This window comes from Pygocentrus nattereri, chromosome 7 (assembly GCF_015220715.1).
Source record: "Pygocentrus nattereri isolate fPygNat1 chromosome 7, fPygNat1.pri, whole genome shotgun sequence".
Taxonomy (NCBI): domain Eukaryota; kingdom Metazoa; phylum Chordata; class Actinopteri; order Characiformes; family Serrasalmidae; genus Pygocentrus; species Pygocentrus nattereri.
The window spans coordinates 37,204,858-37,223,400 of NC_051217.1; the positions used below are offsets into that span (position 1 = coordinate 37,204,858).

General features: G+C 41.2%; 1 protein-coding gene across 3 annotated transcripts in view; it reads left to right on the top strand.

Moving 5' to 3' along the window:
* Positions 1 to 18,543, top strand: part of kirrel3b (kirre like nephrin family adhesion molecule 3b) — a 288,479-nt gene that overhangs the window by 210,597 nt on the left and 59,339 nt on the right. For all 3 annotated transcript variants that reach the window (XM_017709076.2, XM_037540070.1, XM_017709077.2), the window contains exons 4-5: positions 394 to 551; positions 11,312 to 11,462. In XM_017709076.2, coding sequence (XP_017564565.1) covers positions 394 to 551; positions 11,312 to 11,462 — 309 coding nt within the window. The remainder of the gene's footprint in view (positions 1 to 393; positions 552 to 11,311; positions 11,463 to 18,543) is intronic.

Consider the following 18,543-nt stretch of genomic DNA (forward strand, 5'->3'; position numbering starts at 1 on the left):
GCTTCCTTGTGTATAATGATCAAATTGTAAGTTGGTCTGGATAAGTGTGTCTCCCAAATATCATAAGCTAAATTTGTTAGTAAAATGTATGTTAAATGCAAGATAAGTGTCTACAAAGCATTTACAGTGGGCTGTCCATAAAAATGGTAAAGATTATTGTTTAATAATAACAGTTATGTAAATAATTTTGTAAAGTCTTCATAGTAACCAGACCTGGACATTTCTGGTAGATTAGGACCAACATTGAACTGTGCTCTTCACCATCATGATCAAAACACCAACTAAAGGAATATCTATTAGAAGAATGGAAGCAGAGTGTTGCATCACTCTTGTACAGTTCTAGAGACTATATACCCAAGAACTCACATCACTGATTTCTTTCACTTGATATAGTTCCACCAGAAGACCCAGTGATCGAAGGAGGCCCTGTTGTAAGTCTAAGAGCCGGAGACCCACTCAACCTGACCTGCCACGCTGACAATGCTAAGCCTGCTGCCTCCATTATCTGGATCCGAAATGGGGAGGTGCTGAATGGAGCCATGTACTCTAAGGTAGGTATTTACTTTGCTGTGGTCTTCTGGGGGTTATCATATAGGCTCCCTTAAAAGGCCTTAAAACGTTTCTTTCATGATGTCCAAAGAGCCACTGATACTAAGTACAAGCTTTGAAGGCTCATTTCAAGCCACTGAAGGAAAGTTATTAAATATATTCAATATTATGACGCCCACACTAAATTACCAGTATTGCACAAAATGTGACGTCGATCTGAAATGCCTTTTTCTCATTCGAGCCCTATTAGCGAGTGTGTCCTTGTAGTTTGTGATTTTCTTTACAAAGTGGCCCGAGGTTTCCCTGAAGCTTTGTGTTAAACGGCTACTCATGCTGAAAGCAGTCTGTGGCTATGATTGCTCGCACCATCTGCACTCCTTCAATTTAGCCCTCAGCTCCGTTTGATTGGAGCGAAATCCCTGGAAATCCAGCTCTCTGCCGTGCTGATGGAGAGATGTTTGTCCTTTTCACCCTGCTAAATGTATCAACACAAACAAGCAGATGGAGGGATGAGACGAGGCAATAGTGTTTTCCCAGAATTCGACTGCACTCGACTGTGAACCGCCACTCATAATAGTTCTGCCTGTGGAGCACCACCTGAAACGATCCATGATATGTAGCGACAGAAGAGTATGCTCACTTTGTGTCAAGTCTGGGATGGAATTGGATCAAACAGTGGCCCTGGACTTTTGTTCACATTGGCCCATTGGAATTGGAGATCAAGCAGCAAGCTTGCTAATTTGTTATCAGGCTGCTTTACAGATAAGGTAGCAGGGATGTGGGACATAGGGGTGCAAACGGGGCTGCAGCACACCCAGATTCCAGGATTCGTTGTGAGTTGTAATAAAGAAATAAAAGAACTTGCTAGTAAAGACAAGCTTGAATGCAACTGCTCAGCCATGGAATCCCATTCCATGAAGCTGTCTACACTGTTCTTGAGCTAATCTGAAGGCCACATAAGATTTGGAGGTCTGTAGCGATTGACTCTGAAGAGCCTCAGCATCCGCTGACCCCGCTCTGTCATTTTACTTGGCCTACCACTTTGTGGCTGAGTTGCTGTCATTCCCAACCACTTCCATTTTGTGATAATACCACTGACAGTTGACTGTGGAATGTTTAGTAGTGAGGAAATTTCATGACTGGACTTGTTGCACAGATGGCATCCTAACATGGTACCACACTGGAATTCACTGAGCTCCTGAGAGCGACCCATTCTTTCACTAATGTTTGTAGAAGCAGTCTGCAGGCCTAGGTGCTTGGTTTTATACACCTGTGGCCATAGAAGTGATTATAAGCCCTGAATTCAATTATTTGGATGGGTGAGTGGATACTTTTGGCAATATAGTGTAAACGTGCTTGTTGTGCTTGTGAAGTTTGTATTTTTATGGTTTATTTATATTATATTTTCAAAGTCTACAGTAGCCATTCACTGGAAAAGTAGCATTGTATTTCCATTTCAGTGAGCTGAATTGCTTCCATTGGCCACTTTGTGGGGTGTAGTACTAAAACTAAAACAAGTTTAAGTGCCAATCCCATTTTTTATTCTTTCCCCTACCCCTTGTTTTCGAGTGTCATCTTGCCCCTTGGAACGGAGTTACAAGGGATAATGGTTAAAATCTTCCCTTACGAAATGAGTCAATCCCCAAGCGTCCAAAGTAAAAGGAGAGTTGCATGCTATTTTAGAGTTGTTCAATCACCTAATGTTGTTATCTAAACTAAAACAAACCAGCTGATATAACAATGTCCCACATTTTGACTAAATAATTGTTTTTTTCAACCATTCAATCTCCAACTCAATGTACATTCAAGTATCCAATCTCAGAGTGTGACTATAGGTATGACATCAGTATTGCACAGTGCCAGTACAGCTAACCTCCTCTTGCCTATCAGTCCCTGAGCTTGACCAGTCATAGGTCCCTCACTGCTCAACTCCATGTCATACAGCCTGCAGCTAATCCCAACCCTGCCAGGATCTCCCTGTCATCCTGCTCCATGACCCATAGACGAGCCCCAAAGCAAGTACAGCTTTGGGCCTTTCCGGCCTCTAATCACCACATCCCTGTCATTTCCATATAAATGAGGAACACCACCTGGACCCTTCCCTCCAGGAGGTGCCTTCCTCTCATCCTGTTATTGGCGTTTTTTTTTTTTCTTTTTTTCTGAACGGGCGATAAATGGCATCGATCAGGCCGGTGCAAGCAGGTTAGCAGTTTACTCATCATCTGTCTGCAGCCTTGCATACACATGGCTGTTATCAGATGTTGCTATCACAGCCAGCCTGGTAAGTGAGGTGGTGCTTGGGCGGTGGGTGGAGCCTGTGCAGTGATGGATGGAACAGGCCCGGCCTACTCATATCTGTTCATAGCATTAAAAAGCAATGCACTCAATTAAGACACAATCGCTTAGCCTGAGTAATGGAGGCCCCTATGGAGTATAATCAGGCTGCTCTCACTAACTCCCCCCCACTCCACAACGTCAAGCACATAATCAGGACAAATGAAGGCTGGGACGTGAATGAGGTGAGCGTTGAGCACGTCTTTCTTTAGGGATGGCCTTTATGACACCCACGCTTCCAGGTTTTTATGACTCAAATGATCAATTATCCCTTGCACTTCCCTTATTAAGGTGCGATTATGGGAGGCTGTCGAATGCCAATGCCCAACGGGATAGGGTGAGAGCACTAATTGAAGTATTGGAGATCAGCAGATTAGGTGCAATAACGACAGCTAACTCAATTCCCCAGTCAATGTGGGAAGGTGGTTTTACATTAAGGGAGGAGCGGAGAGACATTTTGTGAGATTACAGTCTTTAGAATAAGTGCGATGCAACATGAGCTTTGCAGTGCAGTTGACAGTGACTATTAACACAATGTAAACAGATATTAAACAATGAACTTAAGCTGATCTCAGACATTAGTTTAGTAGCTGATTATACACTGATCAGGCATAACATTATGACCACCTCCTTGTTTCTACACTCACTGTCCATTTTATCAGCTCCACTTACTGTATAGGTGCACTTTGTAGTTCTACAGTTACAGACTGACGTCCATCTGTTTCTCTGATACTTTGTTATCCCCCTTTTACCCTGTTCTTCAGTGGTCAGGTCCTCATGGACCCTCACAGAGCAGGTACTATTTGGGTGGTGGATCATTCTCAGCACGGCATTAACACGGATGTGGTGGTGTTATGTTAGTGAGTGTGTTGCACTGGTATGAGTGGATCAGAGACAGCAGTGCTGCTGGAGTTTTTAAACACCTCAGTGTCCTTGTTGGACTGAGAATATCCAACCAACAGCATCCTGTGACCACTGATGAAGGACTAGAGGTTTTGCGGGTGACTATGCAGGTTCGTACTGTTTTTCGTAGCAGGGTAAATAAAGCATGACTAATCCAATAGCTGGTTATAGGAGGCAGTTTTACTTTAGGGAGGGGCAGAGAGATCAACATGAGTCAAACAGATATAGCATAGTGACTAAGCTAATATCAGGCCTAGAGAACGTATGATTAGTTCAATAGCTGGTTGTAGAAGGTCGTTTTACATTTAGGGGATTGGTAGAGAGACATTTTGGGAGATTTCAAGGTTTTACCATGAACAACAAGCCAAATGAGCTTTGCAGTACGTTTGTTACCAGATACCAAATATAATACCAAATATAACCTAAATCCTGTTCCTAAAGAAAGTATTGGCTAGGTTAATAGCTGATTATAGTAGTTAGTTTTATATCAGAAAAGGAGTGGTGAGATGTTTTGGGAGATAAAAGCAGAAAGATAAACAGTACTTTAGGATGACATAGCAGATATAATCAGTTCTGCAGCAGATTGCAGGACACAAGATCAGACCTGTATAAGGCTATGGGAAATCATCTCTGTAACACACTACTAGAGGTGAGAAATACACTCCTCTAGAGAAACACTCTTCCTCTATAAATTACTTGTGTCTTTTTCTGTTTCTGACATCCTTCCACAAGCCTTCAAAGCTTTCTATTTTTCTCTCAAATTTCTTTATTTCTACTAACCTGGGTGCATATAATTGTAAGCATGATATGCACCATGACAGAATCTATCATTGGCAATATTTAAAAAAAAAAAAAAAAAACAGGATTGTATTTTCCTTGTTACTCGAGATCTTAATTTAGCAGCATATCTCTGCTTAGCTGCACTGAAGATTTTAAATATTTTACACTGCCCCCTAATCACCTTTTTGGAATTACACTTTAGTTGGTCTTATTAGACAGCATACAGAGCACTAAGTGACTACAGTCAACCTTATATTGTGTATTTATAAATATTTATGGGTATAGTTTCAAACTGAAAGCTTTTAGCCTTTATCATAATGCAAATTTTGCCAGCACCTCTATAGAATGTACTATCATATGTTTGCATTTTACATATTTTGCAAAATCTTTTAGTTATTTTAGCATAATATTCACTCCTGATAACTTCTTAACCTATAAGCCCTTTACTGAGCTGACTGCCCATACATTTGTATGTAGCTTTTACTTTCTACTTCTGAGAAAAGTATATGTGAATACTCAAGCTATCTTCATAAAAAGAGTGATGTGCTATACCTGAGACTAGTGCCAGCCTGTTAGAGCAAGGCCTCCAGTTGTACTCCATCAAATACCCTTATGGTAATGATCATTTCTGCCAGCACCTCTATGGGATTCTAGTGTTTAGTGCTAAGTTAACACTAATTTACATTAACACTTTTTTTGGCTATTTTAGAATATATGAGGACATTTGAAGCTTGTAAACAATTTGGAACATAGAGCATAGAGCTGTCACCTCCTAACATCTAACTGATACACATTGGACAGGATATCGTACTTGCAGTTAGTGATGTTTCTAGGACATCTAGAAGACAGTGAGTGATTTTTTTCTCATAAAACTGGTTCCATTGCATTGCTTGATTCCACTTATTCTACTCCCTAAATATGTTCATCTAACAAATTAGGCCTTCAGTTCAGCTTTGAAGTCAGCAGCAATGGGAACGTTCTCTTACATGTATCTACCTAGAGATCGTGGATCACAACTCCTCTTTGGACAATTTTCAGTTGAGCATTTGAAGAATTGAGGCTATTTGTTTACAACAAAAACACAACAATAAAATTAAACTATTAATAATAATAATAGGGTGTTTTTTTTATTATTTACAGTCATGAGGTGCCTAGGAACCAATCACAATCCAATTGAAAAAGGAGGTCATAGTCTTTCTGACTATCACTGGAAGATGGCTCCCTTCAGTCTTTAAGGAGATCACAACCCTTGAGCAGAATGCATGTTGCACTGGGATGAATTTGACTATGGCATTGATTTTGTCCATACAGCCATGGGAGGTTCATATTGAGCACTTGTGAAATTACATAGTAAACTCTATGCTCACTTAACCTATTTACAATTTACTGCATTGTTCTATAATGATTTTCAGGTGAAATAAATCATTTTGAAATTGGATTATTATGCCAAGAAAAAAAAAAAAAATTAATTAAAGTAAAATTTTTACTGAAATGATCAGGCTTTGTTATTAAAAACTAGGCTTTCTCTGAAAGTCTAGAAGGACATGAAGGAGTGTACATGTACGGCATTTGGCTGACGCTCTTATCCAGAGCGATTTACAATTTGATCATTTTTACACAAGGTGGTGTTAGGAGTCTTGCCCAAGGACTCTTATTGGTATAGTGTAGGGTTCTGACCCAGGTGGTGGATTGAACCCTAGTCTACAGCGTAGAAGGCAGAGGTGTTGACCACTACACTAACCAACCACTTTGCATTTGATACAGGCAATAGATGAGATGTTAGGGGTCATGCTCACACAGCAAAATGGAAAACTTGTTTTAAGTCCAAAAGAAAACTTGTTTTAAGAACCTTTGGGGATTTTTTAAAAGGCATGCAATATTTATTTTTGTATGAAGACGCTATGTGCAGTTTGATTTGATCTTTTCCATTCACGTCAGTCAGTTTCTTCCCATTGTCGCGCTTGTTAACCTTGCTGGCATTACCACACTGAAATTAGAAGGTGGGAGATGGCAGCAGTACAGAGGCATTTAATTAACTGCACCACAATATGGTGGAAATTAATCAGAACTGGAGGTGTGGGTGTTAAATTGGTTAATCAAAGAATAGCTTCCATCCTCAGGATTGTAAGGAAAAAAGACTGTACCTCCCTTTTTGTGAAGAACAGTAAAACAAAGCCGTTGCAACTTATCACATTTTTAAGTGAAATTAATACGTGGTAATAGGCTGCGGTATGTGCAGCTGGGGTGGTCTGCAATTAGCGCCGCTGATTTGATATAACCTCAAGCCACACGGCGTGTTTGGATATATCAAAGGCTTGTTAGATTAACAGCAGAATGTAAACGCTAGCCGAATTATTAACTTCAGCGCCCCTTGAGGGCTAATCATCATTCCAGTTTTTTCTTTTAGAAGTCAGCCTTAATCTCATCCACGCTGAATTTTACAGGGACCGAGTGATGCTCTATTTTGTTCGGTCATTTCATTCAATTTTGTTGCTTAAAGAGTGGAATTAAAAGAAGAGAGATCTGTATGTCTGCTTACATGCCTTCTTCCCTCTACAGCACTAAAATACTAGCAATTTGGACAAGCATGTCAGGGCAAAACTAACAGTCTTGACCAGTAACGTTGGCCAGGTTTAGAACAAAACTAGTCAGGGCTGTTTAGGTAGGTTAACATAATTATGTCGTAACACATCAACCTTTCCTTGACACTTCTTATTTGGGTCAGGCCTTCCTCATTTCTGCAAAAGAGATATCACCCCCCCCCCCCCCCCCCCATACACACACACACACACACACACACACACCCTTAGTTCCTATGAAGAGACTCTTCTACCACACGTCCATATGAGAAATGATCAGTTTGTAATTGGGAGCTATTCTAGGCGCAAAGCGCCAAAGCCTGAAATGTTGCGATATTAATGGCTTCAGACAGGCCTCGGGCCGCAAGCGAAACAATGCGCACTGTGTCAGGGAGCATATTGCATCGCCACATCCAGCTGCTGACAGGCCGTGGCTCACGCTGGGGGTTCAGTGTAGGCTTTACCATCCTCAGCTGACTCGCACTGCTCTCCTACTGGAGGCAATGAACACCTAGTGCATGGCTTCAAACACCGCAGAGCAACTAGCAGGAGGGGTTCGGGCCTCAGATTAAGCCCAATCAAAAATACATATATTTGTCTTATATTCATTTATTTTAAGCAATATTGATACAAATCATAAAAAAACATATTTGTCTTTGCTTTGCCTTACAACCAGCTCTTTATGAATAATATCCTAAAGAGACTAGAAAGCTGGAACTTTAGCAAGGCTGAAGAGCTTGAAACCCTGCATTTCCCTGCTGTAGCTTTTCAGTTCCTCCGTGCTTCTTATATCTTAAAGCATTTGTCAACCAACATCTAATCATGGCTATAAGTGTGGTTACATGGTAATTTGGTCATTTAACCCATGCTATCCTGGCTCTGGCACTTTGGGCCAGTTCAGGTCAGTTTCAGACGGAATTCTCATGAGCTCTGGCCAGTTTCAGTGTTTCTTTCAATTCGGTTCAGGCTCAGACTTAAAACTTGGAGCTGTGGGTCAGACAGAATGTTCTTGGGCTGAACTTGGACCAAAATGTCAGGTCCGATTAAAGCTCTAACCTAAAATTCAGTTGCTAAGTTAGTAAAGGTCACCCTTTTCGAGATCTGTTTTTCTACAAAGTTTAGTCCCCAGCTTCATGTACCATGCTGCCCTCTCCTTTATTAACACTAATGCATCTGATCCAGCCAATCAAGGACTGTTAAAGAAGTTAATTAGCTGGAGCAGGTGTGGCCAATAATGGTTTGAATTAGACTGTGCAGGAAGGTAGATCTCCATAACTGGGGTCGATGACCATTGGCCTAGTTGGTCATAGCCTTAGCTGATCATTGCTGGTGCTATGTAAAAGCAACATGCCATTAGGTCAGTCACAGTGAATTTTTTTCTTAATATTACATACAAATTGTCATTAATATGTTTCATAAAATAGAAAAGTAAGCTCATCAAAGTGTTATGATATTTATAACTCAGATTACATCCGAAAACAGCCACAGGTTATAGGCAATGAGAGGCAGTTATAGGAAATACATAATTAGAGAATATCAACTATTGAAAGCTCTCTGCCCAAAGGAAGAGGGCAAGGTTGAAGTTATGGAAGAAATATTGTGCAAACCACACTCATAACCTAAATGATGGAATCAGTCTGCTTTGGAAACCTACTGTGTTGTGCTGATTAACTTTAACCTGTGGCTGAAATAGCGTCTCTTTGTGCTGTGTTTGCTGTTTTACCTTCATTAACATTCCGCCCTCACGCTGTGATTTTCGAAACAGCTTATTTAAACCTCTGATTAGGGTCAAAAAGTGTATTTATTTCACGTTGCCTTGTGTAACAGCATTGAATCTTAAATATCATTAAGCACTGAGTAGCATTTTGCTGGTAGACTTTGCTGAATGTTTTTTTTTCTGCTAAACCTGTGCCAGAGGAGGGCAACGGGAATCTAGTGCTATGGCCTTCTGTCACCCATCTCCAATAACCACACACTCCTCTCTCCCTTCTTTTGACACTTCAATACACACCCCCCACTAGAGCCCCCCCCCCCCCCCACACCCCACCCCCCCAGAAGGGGGGAGGCAAACACCAGGTTTCAGTCTGATTCTTTTCTTTGTATTTTGTTTTAATAGAAAAGGAACTATGAAATAGCTAGCAGGTAATTACTACTATTAGCGAAGCCACTGTCAATAGCTTGTACATGCTAACAATTAGCATGTAACTATTACTGTGATTCAGTACATTATTCTAGGATGTTTTTTGTGCTGTGTGGGTTGGGGGAGACAGGGGCGAGGGCGATAATGCATGGGCTTCTGGAGAGCGCGAGCCACAGATTGGGTCTCAAAGCACCTCCCACGCAAGTCAACGCTTTTGGCACTAATCGACCACAAGAGCTAGCACATATAGTGCTCAGGCCCTCGGTTGGAGGGGGTTTTCAACAGGAAAAGTTTTTTTTTTCCTCAAGAAGCAAGACAGAAAAATCAACACAAGTGCAAAGCACTGCAGGATGCACACATAAGATACAAATGTTTGCTGTTTGCTAAGAACAGGTAGCATGTTTTGGTGTTTGCTGACGTGGCTTTGACAAACAAATGGAGGTACAGGTTGGGGCTAGGGCTTAAGAAGTACGTCTGAAATCTTAATTCAGTAATATCTTATTCAGTGTTTGCAGGCTGTGGTTAAGATAAAACTTCAGTCTGACTTGTTGGAGTCAGTTGGAGTCAAGGCTAATATGGTCGAGATCCAAAAAGCTAGTATGAAAATAAGTTCCAAAAAAATTCTGCCACTCTAGCTAATTAACTTCTTCAGAGGTCCTTTAGTTGAGTTACACTTTATAGAATCTTCAAGTGGACGGTTGGTAGCCACTGGCTTAGGCTATATAAAGTGTATCCATACTAAAATGTTTAAGATGTTGTTTGAAGTGAGTGATTAATAAATCCATTACAATGTAATTTAATTGATGTATTTTTGTACATCAGTGATATGAAGATGTCATTTTAATGAATACAATTAAACTTCTGTCTGGTTTGGAGGTCCCCATGCATGGGAGGTCGCCTTTTGCTCCTCATTGCTCTCTCACAGCTCAACACAGAAAGTCAAGAGTGTCCAGGCTAATGTGATAGCAATGTCACGTTGATTATATTACAAAATATCATATTCCTGTTCCACCAATGGGATGGCCACTGTGCCATGGAAGACTACTGTTCTCGCTAATGTAATATAACAGGTGGTACTATTAGAAATGTTGAGTGTTATCTGGCTTTTCATTGGTGATGGTAAAGTCCAGGTCAGTTTAAGAGATCTTCGTCAGGCCACATTCAGATTTGGATTCGAAACTTGGTGCTGTGATTTGGGTTGGAGCAGAGAGAATGTTCTTGGACTACATTTGTAGTCTTGTATAGGGTGATTAAGACTGACCTCAGTCAGTCAACCATTGGGGAAGTTGGCAAAGACCTCACTAATGCCATTTTCCTAGAAAACAGAATGAGCAACAGAGCGGAGAGAAAGAACCAGTGATGGGAACCTTTCCAGTGCACTGGTGGTTGCAGTGCATGAAGGGCCATCTCTCTGCAGTAGAGGCCCAGTTTGGGAGCTCACTGGCATGGCCAATTTGTTCAGCTGGGTGAGCTTCCTCTAACCCCCGCCATCCCAATCTCTTTCATAATGTCTCTCTATTTCTCTCTGCCCTCCCCTTCTCCCTCTGTCTTTCACTTTCATGCTCCCTCTCTCCCTCTCTTTGAGCCATCTCAGTGTGATGGAGCGAGTGGATTCTGTCGAGCGCTTCCAGATGGCACTCGACAGTGCGGCACGTTGCGGCCAGGCCCAGAGTACCAGCAGAGTAAAAGAAGATTGATTTCCTTTGTGGTGCATGACAAGCCATATACTAGAGCACCGCTATCCAGCCTCAAAAAAGGCCTCCAAAACAGACTGTTTTTTTTTTTTCAATCTATCAGCCCTGATGTGGAGAGACAGCAGATGCATGGGGGTCTCTACTATCTCCAGGGTATCCAACACAAAATGTTATGCTCCGAACCTGGGCCTTGAGCCGGGGCTTTGACTGATGGTGTTTGTGCTTGCCATGGCCCCTTGTGCATGCTTGGTTGATGGTTTAACTTAACTATGCCCTTTCATTTCGATTCCCTCTGCCCCACTGGTCATGTTTCCTCTCCTTGCTCCTTCCAGACCCTTCTTCGGGATGGGAGGAGGGAGAGTACAGTCAGCACCTTATACATTTCGCCGTCCAACATTGAGACGGGGCAGAAGATCATCTGCCGGGCATCCAACAAAGCCATCCCCAATGGCAAGGAAACCAGTGTCACCATTGACATTCAACGTGAGTATAGAGTGCTGACATTCATCATGACATTCACATACACAATGGACGTCCAACATGAGTAAACACCATTGACATTCAGTATAAGTATACACCACTGACGCCCAGTGAGTTTACACAGTGTTACAATATCCTCACACTCAAGACCAGGATTAGGAGCACCTTTTTATAGAACTATCCATCCATCCATCCATCCATCCATCCATCCATCCATGCATAAGTAACAGTCATGCATAAGTAGCCTCACTCCCAAGACTAGGATTGGTAACAACTTTCTATGAACCTATCTATCCATTCTTCCATCCATCCATGCATCTGTCTATCCATCCACCCATGCATCCACCCATCCATGCATCTATCTATCCATCCATTCATACATTCATCCACCCACCCATTCATTCATTCATTCATTCATTCATTCATCTATCCATCCATCAATCCATGCTTAAGTGATCTTACTTCCAAGCCCACGATTGGGAATACTTCTCTATGAACCTATCTATCCACCCTTTCATCCATCTGTCCACCCATGCATCTATCCATCCATCAATCCATGCATAAGTACCCTTACTCTGAAGACCAGGATTGGGAACATCTTTCTATGAACCTATCCATCCATCCACCCATCCATCCATCCATGCCTGAGTAACACTCATGGATAATTAACCTCTTATTATATCTGATTAAAATCTAGTCAAAGAGTGAAGAGTGCTAGGAAGCTCTGAAGTGAAAAGGTGGAATGTGCTCATATGCTTATGATCCACTCAGGCTTTAATGGGGCTTTAAACATTCACCCTGCAATGCTGAAACGCTCCCATTCATTGTCTAATACACTGCACCTCACCTGACATGAATTTTCACTCAAAGTCTGATGCATACAGGAAAGTGAGTTTTGTGTATGAGCAATGATGTGATGAATGTAACATCCGTGGGCAGATTGTTTTACAATGACTCCAACTTTTTGTGGATAGTAAAAAAGCACTGCTTTGTTCAGATTTCACTCCTCTCTTTTATTTGAATCTCATTCCATCAATCTTCCTCCATTTATGGAATCCCACTCATTTCAAGCAGAAGACATAGAGCCCGCAAAACTTGCAGAGGGGTTGGATTGTCAGAGAATCTTTTTTTTTCTTTTTTTTCAATCAAGCCCTATTCAGAGAACAAAAGCAGTGCTATATTTCATCACTCCCACCCACTTCTAGCACTATTAACTATGACTAATAAAGCAGAAAATGCTATTTAGAGATCTATTACTGTTGACAGCTCCATTCCTTTTAGGCTATATTTGCTAGGAGAGACTTTCTCTGGCACAATACTTAGTACGAGAGGCAAGATAGTTAAAAAATGATACAAGAAAAGTTTTAGCATTAAGCAGCCATCCAAATTTATTTCAGTTTTTTTGATGAGAGGAGGAGGAGAGCCATCCTACACACCCAGAAAAAAGAGACCAATTTCACTGCCTTAGGCTTCTGGCCAAGGGTGGCTCTAGTATTGCTGGTGATCAGACCCTCAACCTTTTGATGACAGACCCCCATAGATATTAGCTTCATCCAGGACCATGGTTCCCGTGTTTCTTGTTTGCTCAACATCAGAGAATCTTTGAAACAAAATCAAATTAGAAATTGAGTTGGACGAGTTTTGAGCTGTCTTCGGTTCCCCAAGTGCCCACCTGGAGGTTGACGGATGTTGGAAATTCATAATCAGGGTAATTCGACGTGGCGGTGAGCAGGTTCAGCTGCAGGGGAGTTCTAATCATAAATCCTACATCTCTCTCCTCACCTTCAGGTACCAAAAGTAAGAACAGAAAAATAAGCTTCCTGCTCCAAACTGTGAGCACCAGCAGGTTACTAATATCTGCCGGCAGTTGTCTTTGTCTCAGTCGCAAACCTTCTCTCCCTCTCTTCCTCTCTCTCTCTCTCTCTCTCTCTCTCTCTCTCTCATTCATAAGCTCAGACTCTCTCTCTCATCTTTTCTACTTCTTTCTTTCTCTCTCTCATTCACACTTTCACATCCTACGACGTGCCCATCTTCTCTGTATTGAGCTCTCCCTCTTTCTCTCTTCCATGCACACTTATTTTCTCTTTCTCTCTCTTACAGTCATACCTCACTCTCTCTCTCCCTTGTCTTCTCTCTGCCTCCCCCTCCTCTTCCTCCCACTCCCCCATGCCCTGTGGACATGCTGAGATGGTGAAGCACTCCACCGCTGTCCGGCTCCCACTCCCACTCCGCCGTTCCCTGTTTTAATTAAGCCGCGCGAGAAATCAAACGCACCGTAATTGAACTTTGATTTGAGCCTCCAGTTCGCTAAGTCTTGCCGCTTTCTAATTTCATTAAAACTGTCTTGCACGCTCTCCACAGAAGGGAGGAGGCACTGAGAGAGAGAGAGAAAGAGAGAGACAGGGGGAGAGGAGGAGAGAGAGAGAGAACTAGGAGGAAAAAAATGAAAAAAATATTCTAAACACATCGCAGAGACAGGCTTGTTGAGGAATTTTCAAAGCGACTGAAAAGAATGGCCCTGGGAGAGAGAGGTGGGTGAATGCGAAAGGGCAGACATGCAAAGAGGATAATGAGGTTTTCAGTATTACATGTAGTTACTTACCCAGCTCCGCTTCATGAATGACTGAATGAGTGCTGGTCTAAGAGGGCCCTCATGAAAACCACAAAGCACAAAGGAATGCAAGGAAATTTGCACATTCCAGAGATGATGATGCACTCCAACTCCAAACTCGCCTAAGAATCCTTTCAATCAGGTAACTGAATAAACTGTGAGTAAAGAAATGTAGAGCCACCAAGAATGACAGGATGCCAGCAGTTGACGTTGGATCTCCCATGAAACAAAGTAGTGATATAAGTGGAGCTAAAAGTTTAAAATCACTGATAAAAAGTTTTAAATAAATATATTCCATAATAAACTACTAAACATATGTATAAAATCTTTCTAATATGTTAGTCATGTGCAACTTCATAGCATTCAGACAATTGATTGAACACTGGGAAGCTGCATATGAAAATTTGGACATTTTAGATTTGTCGAGAACACTGCATGGAGATGGAGAAGATTCTAAAATGGCACTGGAAGATGATCAGCATCCAATATTAAGTTATATAAAATGAATTTCCATAAATGACCCCATTTCAAAAGTGGACACCTAATCTCAAGGGAGATAACTTTCTGTAAACTGATAATTACTGATATTTACTATTCAATATATAACCCTATTCCCAAAAAAGTTGGGATGCTGTGCAAAATGTAAATAAAAATAGAATGAAATGATATGCAAATCATGTAAACCATATTTTTAAAGGAAAATACTACAAAGACAACTGGGAAAATGAGAAATGTTATTGTATTTTGAAAAATATAAACCTATTTTAAATTTGATGCCAACAGTTGGTTCCAAAAAAGTTGGGATGGGGCATATTTACCATATTTCATCACCTCTTCTTTTAACAACACTCTGTAAGTGTTTGGGAACTGAGAAGACACCGCTATAGTTTTGTAAGTTCAGGGGCTCATTTGTCATATTTTTCATTTCATAATGATACATTTCCAAATGTTTCCAGTGGTGATCTGGATCTGGACAGCAAGCAGGTCAGTTTAGCACCTGGACTCTTTTAATACGGAGAAATAATCAAGGTCTTCCCTGAAGAAGACGTCATTTGGATGGCAGCATATGTTACCAAAACTTGTATATATCATTCAGCATTAATGGTGCCTTCATGTGCATGTCACCAATTATCAAGTGCAGTAATGCACCCCTAAACCTTCATGAATACTGGCTTTTAAACTGTGCACTGATAACAATCTGAGTGGTCTTTAGCCTGGTGGACACAGTGTCCATGATCTCCAAGAAAATGTTCAAATGTTGATTTGTCAGACCACAGGACACTTTTCCACTTCCCCTCAGTACATTTTAAAGGAGCTCAGGCCCAGAGAAGATGGCAGCATTTCTGGATCCTGTTTAAGTAAATGCAATAAAAATATAAAATATGTCAAATGATAGAAAATATGAAATAAAAATGTGTCAAATGAAATAAAAAGTTCATAGCTGATAATGTCACCAAGCTCAGAGGTTGGAGGTTAGCACACGCATCCTCTAAAACATGTGAAGCACCACCACATTTTACTGCAGATGATGCGACCTCTCTTTTTCATTCTCATTTCAAGTTATTCCCTGCTAAGTGATGGAGGGAGAGGAAGGGCTATCTTACCCGGTCTACAAACGCATGACCAATATATTTGCAATGACCTCATTCACCAAAATCTTCCAAAGTTTTTTCTTAAATTTGTTCTTGAGGAAGGTCCTAACAAAACGTTACATTTGTGATGTATTCTTAAATCACAAGAGCAACGTTGTGCTCTTGACTGTGCGTAGATTATGTTCTCAGCTACGACTCAGTGGGTAAAACTTCCTCTTGGTGAACGAGGCCTAATATTTTCACAATGTAGATATTCCAGATTCATTTGGAACTTCAAACAATTCCCCTTAAGTGAGGTTTCATTTTATTTCATGATGAACTGTAGTAAGACTGGCTCGACAAACCTGAGCTCAACCCTTGCTAGATGTTGCACATAGCAAGCATCCAGAACCCGGCCCGAAACTCAATATTGTAGGCACCATTGGGCTCAACTTGAGCAGCAGACCTGTAATCCCTAGCATTTTCGTAGCTAGCTTTCCACTTTTTTTCACAAGCAGGTGTTTGATGAATAAGTGATAAGGAGCAGCTATGGTAGGAGACCAGAGCCTGCAGGGCCATCGGGCCATCCTTCGGGCCACATGTGGGCCAGGTAGCGCTGTTAATATTGATAAGTGACAGCTGGGTGCGGCCTCAGAGCGAAGGCATGCTGGAGATGAACAGTCGGAGGTCAGGACACACGCAAACATGCACACTCCCTCGGAGACAACGAGTGGGCTTTCAGGTACATGTAGGCAGCATCTTTGTGAAACATGCACAAATCACACATGCTAAATTATTTCCAAGTGAAATTAATGGTGCATTTAGGGACAAGAAATGAGGCCAATGCATATTTATATGAGAATGACACACAGGCATGCATTTACATGTGTTCTTGATGGTAATTTATGGGTTTCATGACCAGCTGCTGTATGCTGTTTAATGTAGTGTACAGGAGAAAATAGCATAATCTGCATGCAGTCTGATAATAAACTTAAACCTCTTTTGAAGCATTATTCTATTTCTACTGGGAAATGTTGAATGTGAGTAACTACAACACAGGTACACAGATATGCAGCCTGAAATGTGTAGTTGATTATGCATGTACAAATGAATGCATGTTTTGGCATCTTTCTCTTGCAAGGTGGATTTAAAAGAGCACTGTTGCGATTGTCATTTTGCTAGACATTTGAATTATTTGTCATTACATAGTCATTACATGATTATTACATGCATATGACATCTTTGAACATTGAGCAGGTTTTTTCTTTTGTTTTCTTCCAAAAATAAGACACACCATTTGCTTTTCATCAAATTTAAGTCATGCTAAAATTATCTTTGCATTTATTGTCTTTTACTTACAAACACAAATGCAGTAAAATAAGTCCAAAAAGTCAGGTTATTACAAAATGACAACATGCTTTTCTTATCACTGGCAATAACTGTAGAATATAAGAATTAGACAGTAACAGCACGCCCTCACTTTGGCTTCCTCTGACAGGGCTAAGGCAGGGCAGGATTGATGGGTAATCCCAGGTGAATGACAGCTATTCTTCCTTGCCTGTCTTCTTCAGGAGAGGGACCAGGGCTTAGACAAGAGCCCTAGGGAAAGTGAGTGAGAGAGAGAGAGACAGACAGACGGATAGACAGACAGATAGAAAGAACGAGAGAGCTGGGGCCATGGGGCCTTGTCCTAGTTTAGCTTGCATCTTGCAGCCTATGTAGCAAACTCCTTGGAGCATTCAGTATTAGGCACAGCTTTGGTTTGTTTATTCAGCTGAACGGAAGCCACTTACACTGCAGAGGGGAACTGGTGAGGGACTGATAGTGATCTGATGTGACTGACATATCACACTCAGATTAAGTAGCAGAGCCACACTGTATCAACAGTGCTTTGAAAAGTCTTAGATCTGAGAAAATTACATTTTGAATATATGCAAACAAAAAATTGTCACCATTTCCAAACTACTGTCAGGCCAGTATTTGTAATTACCATCCCTTATCTAATCAAGCTTAGTCTTAGCTTATGAGGCTGAGACCTACTATGTCTGTATGCTAAGTGATCTAAAGCTAATATCTTTTAAAATTAGAAAAGCGTTTTTGTTAGCAGACATGTTGATTTGATATGCTGAGCTCAGAGTTCGGAACACCAACCCGATTTTATGATTTAAGCTGGATGGGGGGAGTCATTTCTTTGAGTTTAATTCCAAGTTATCAGTCAGGCGCAGCTTAAGCCCAACCTGGGGTTGGATATTAACTATTGTACACTACGCTGGTCAGAACCAGGGCCATATCTGATCATTCAGGTGTCTTAAGCAATATCCTACCTGGGGAGCTCCCTAGCCGCCTCATGCCAATATATTATTATGAATTTGAGCATAAAAAATAACCATAGAAGCCAGTCTCACTGCCTTCTGAAATTTTCTGATCAGGTTGTCAAATAATAAAAAAAATAAATACTCATGGCACCCCTTGCTGGCTTGGAGGCCCTAAGCAATGGCTTATACCACTTAGAAACATCCATGGCTGCAACTATCAAGACTTTGTCACATATGATCTGATTGGCTTTCCGTATGTCAATGCTTTGACTTATTGTGCATGGAGTGTAATATGTCTATCAGGAATCAAACTTTTGGCAGCAGCTCTGTAAAGATTTATTGTGTTTACAAGCAAAAAAACACACTGTCCACACAAATAGCTTTAAACAATGAGTCAGAAAAGACATAAAAACATGTGGGTAAGAAAATGTGAAATAATTACTGTTTTCTAAACAAACGTGGACAGAAAGAGAGAAATACAGCCCTACAGACAGAGCAAGCGAGTGAATGTTTGGGTTTCTGTGCAGCCAGGTGTCTGCTCATGTCCCTCTGTTCCGATACATCCCCTTAATGATGCCCTCGCTCGA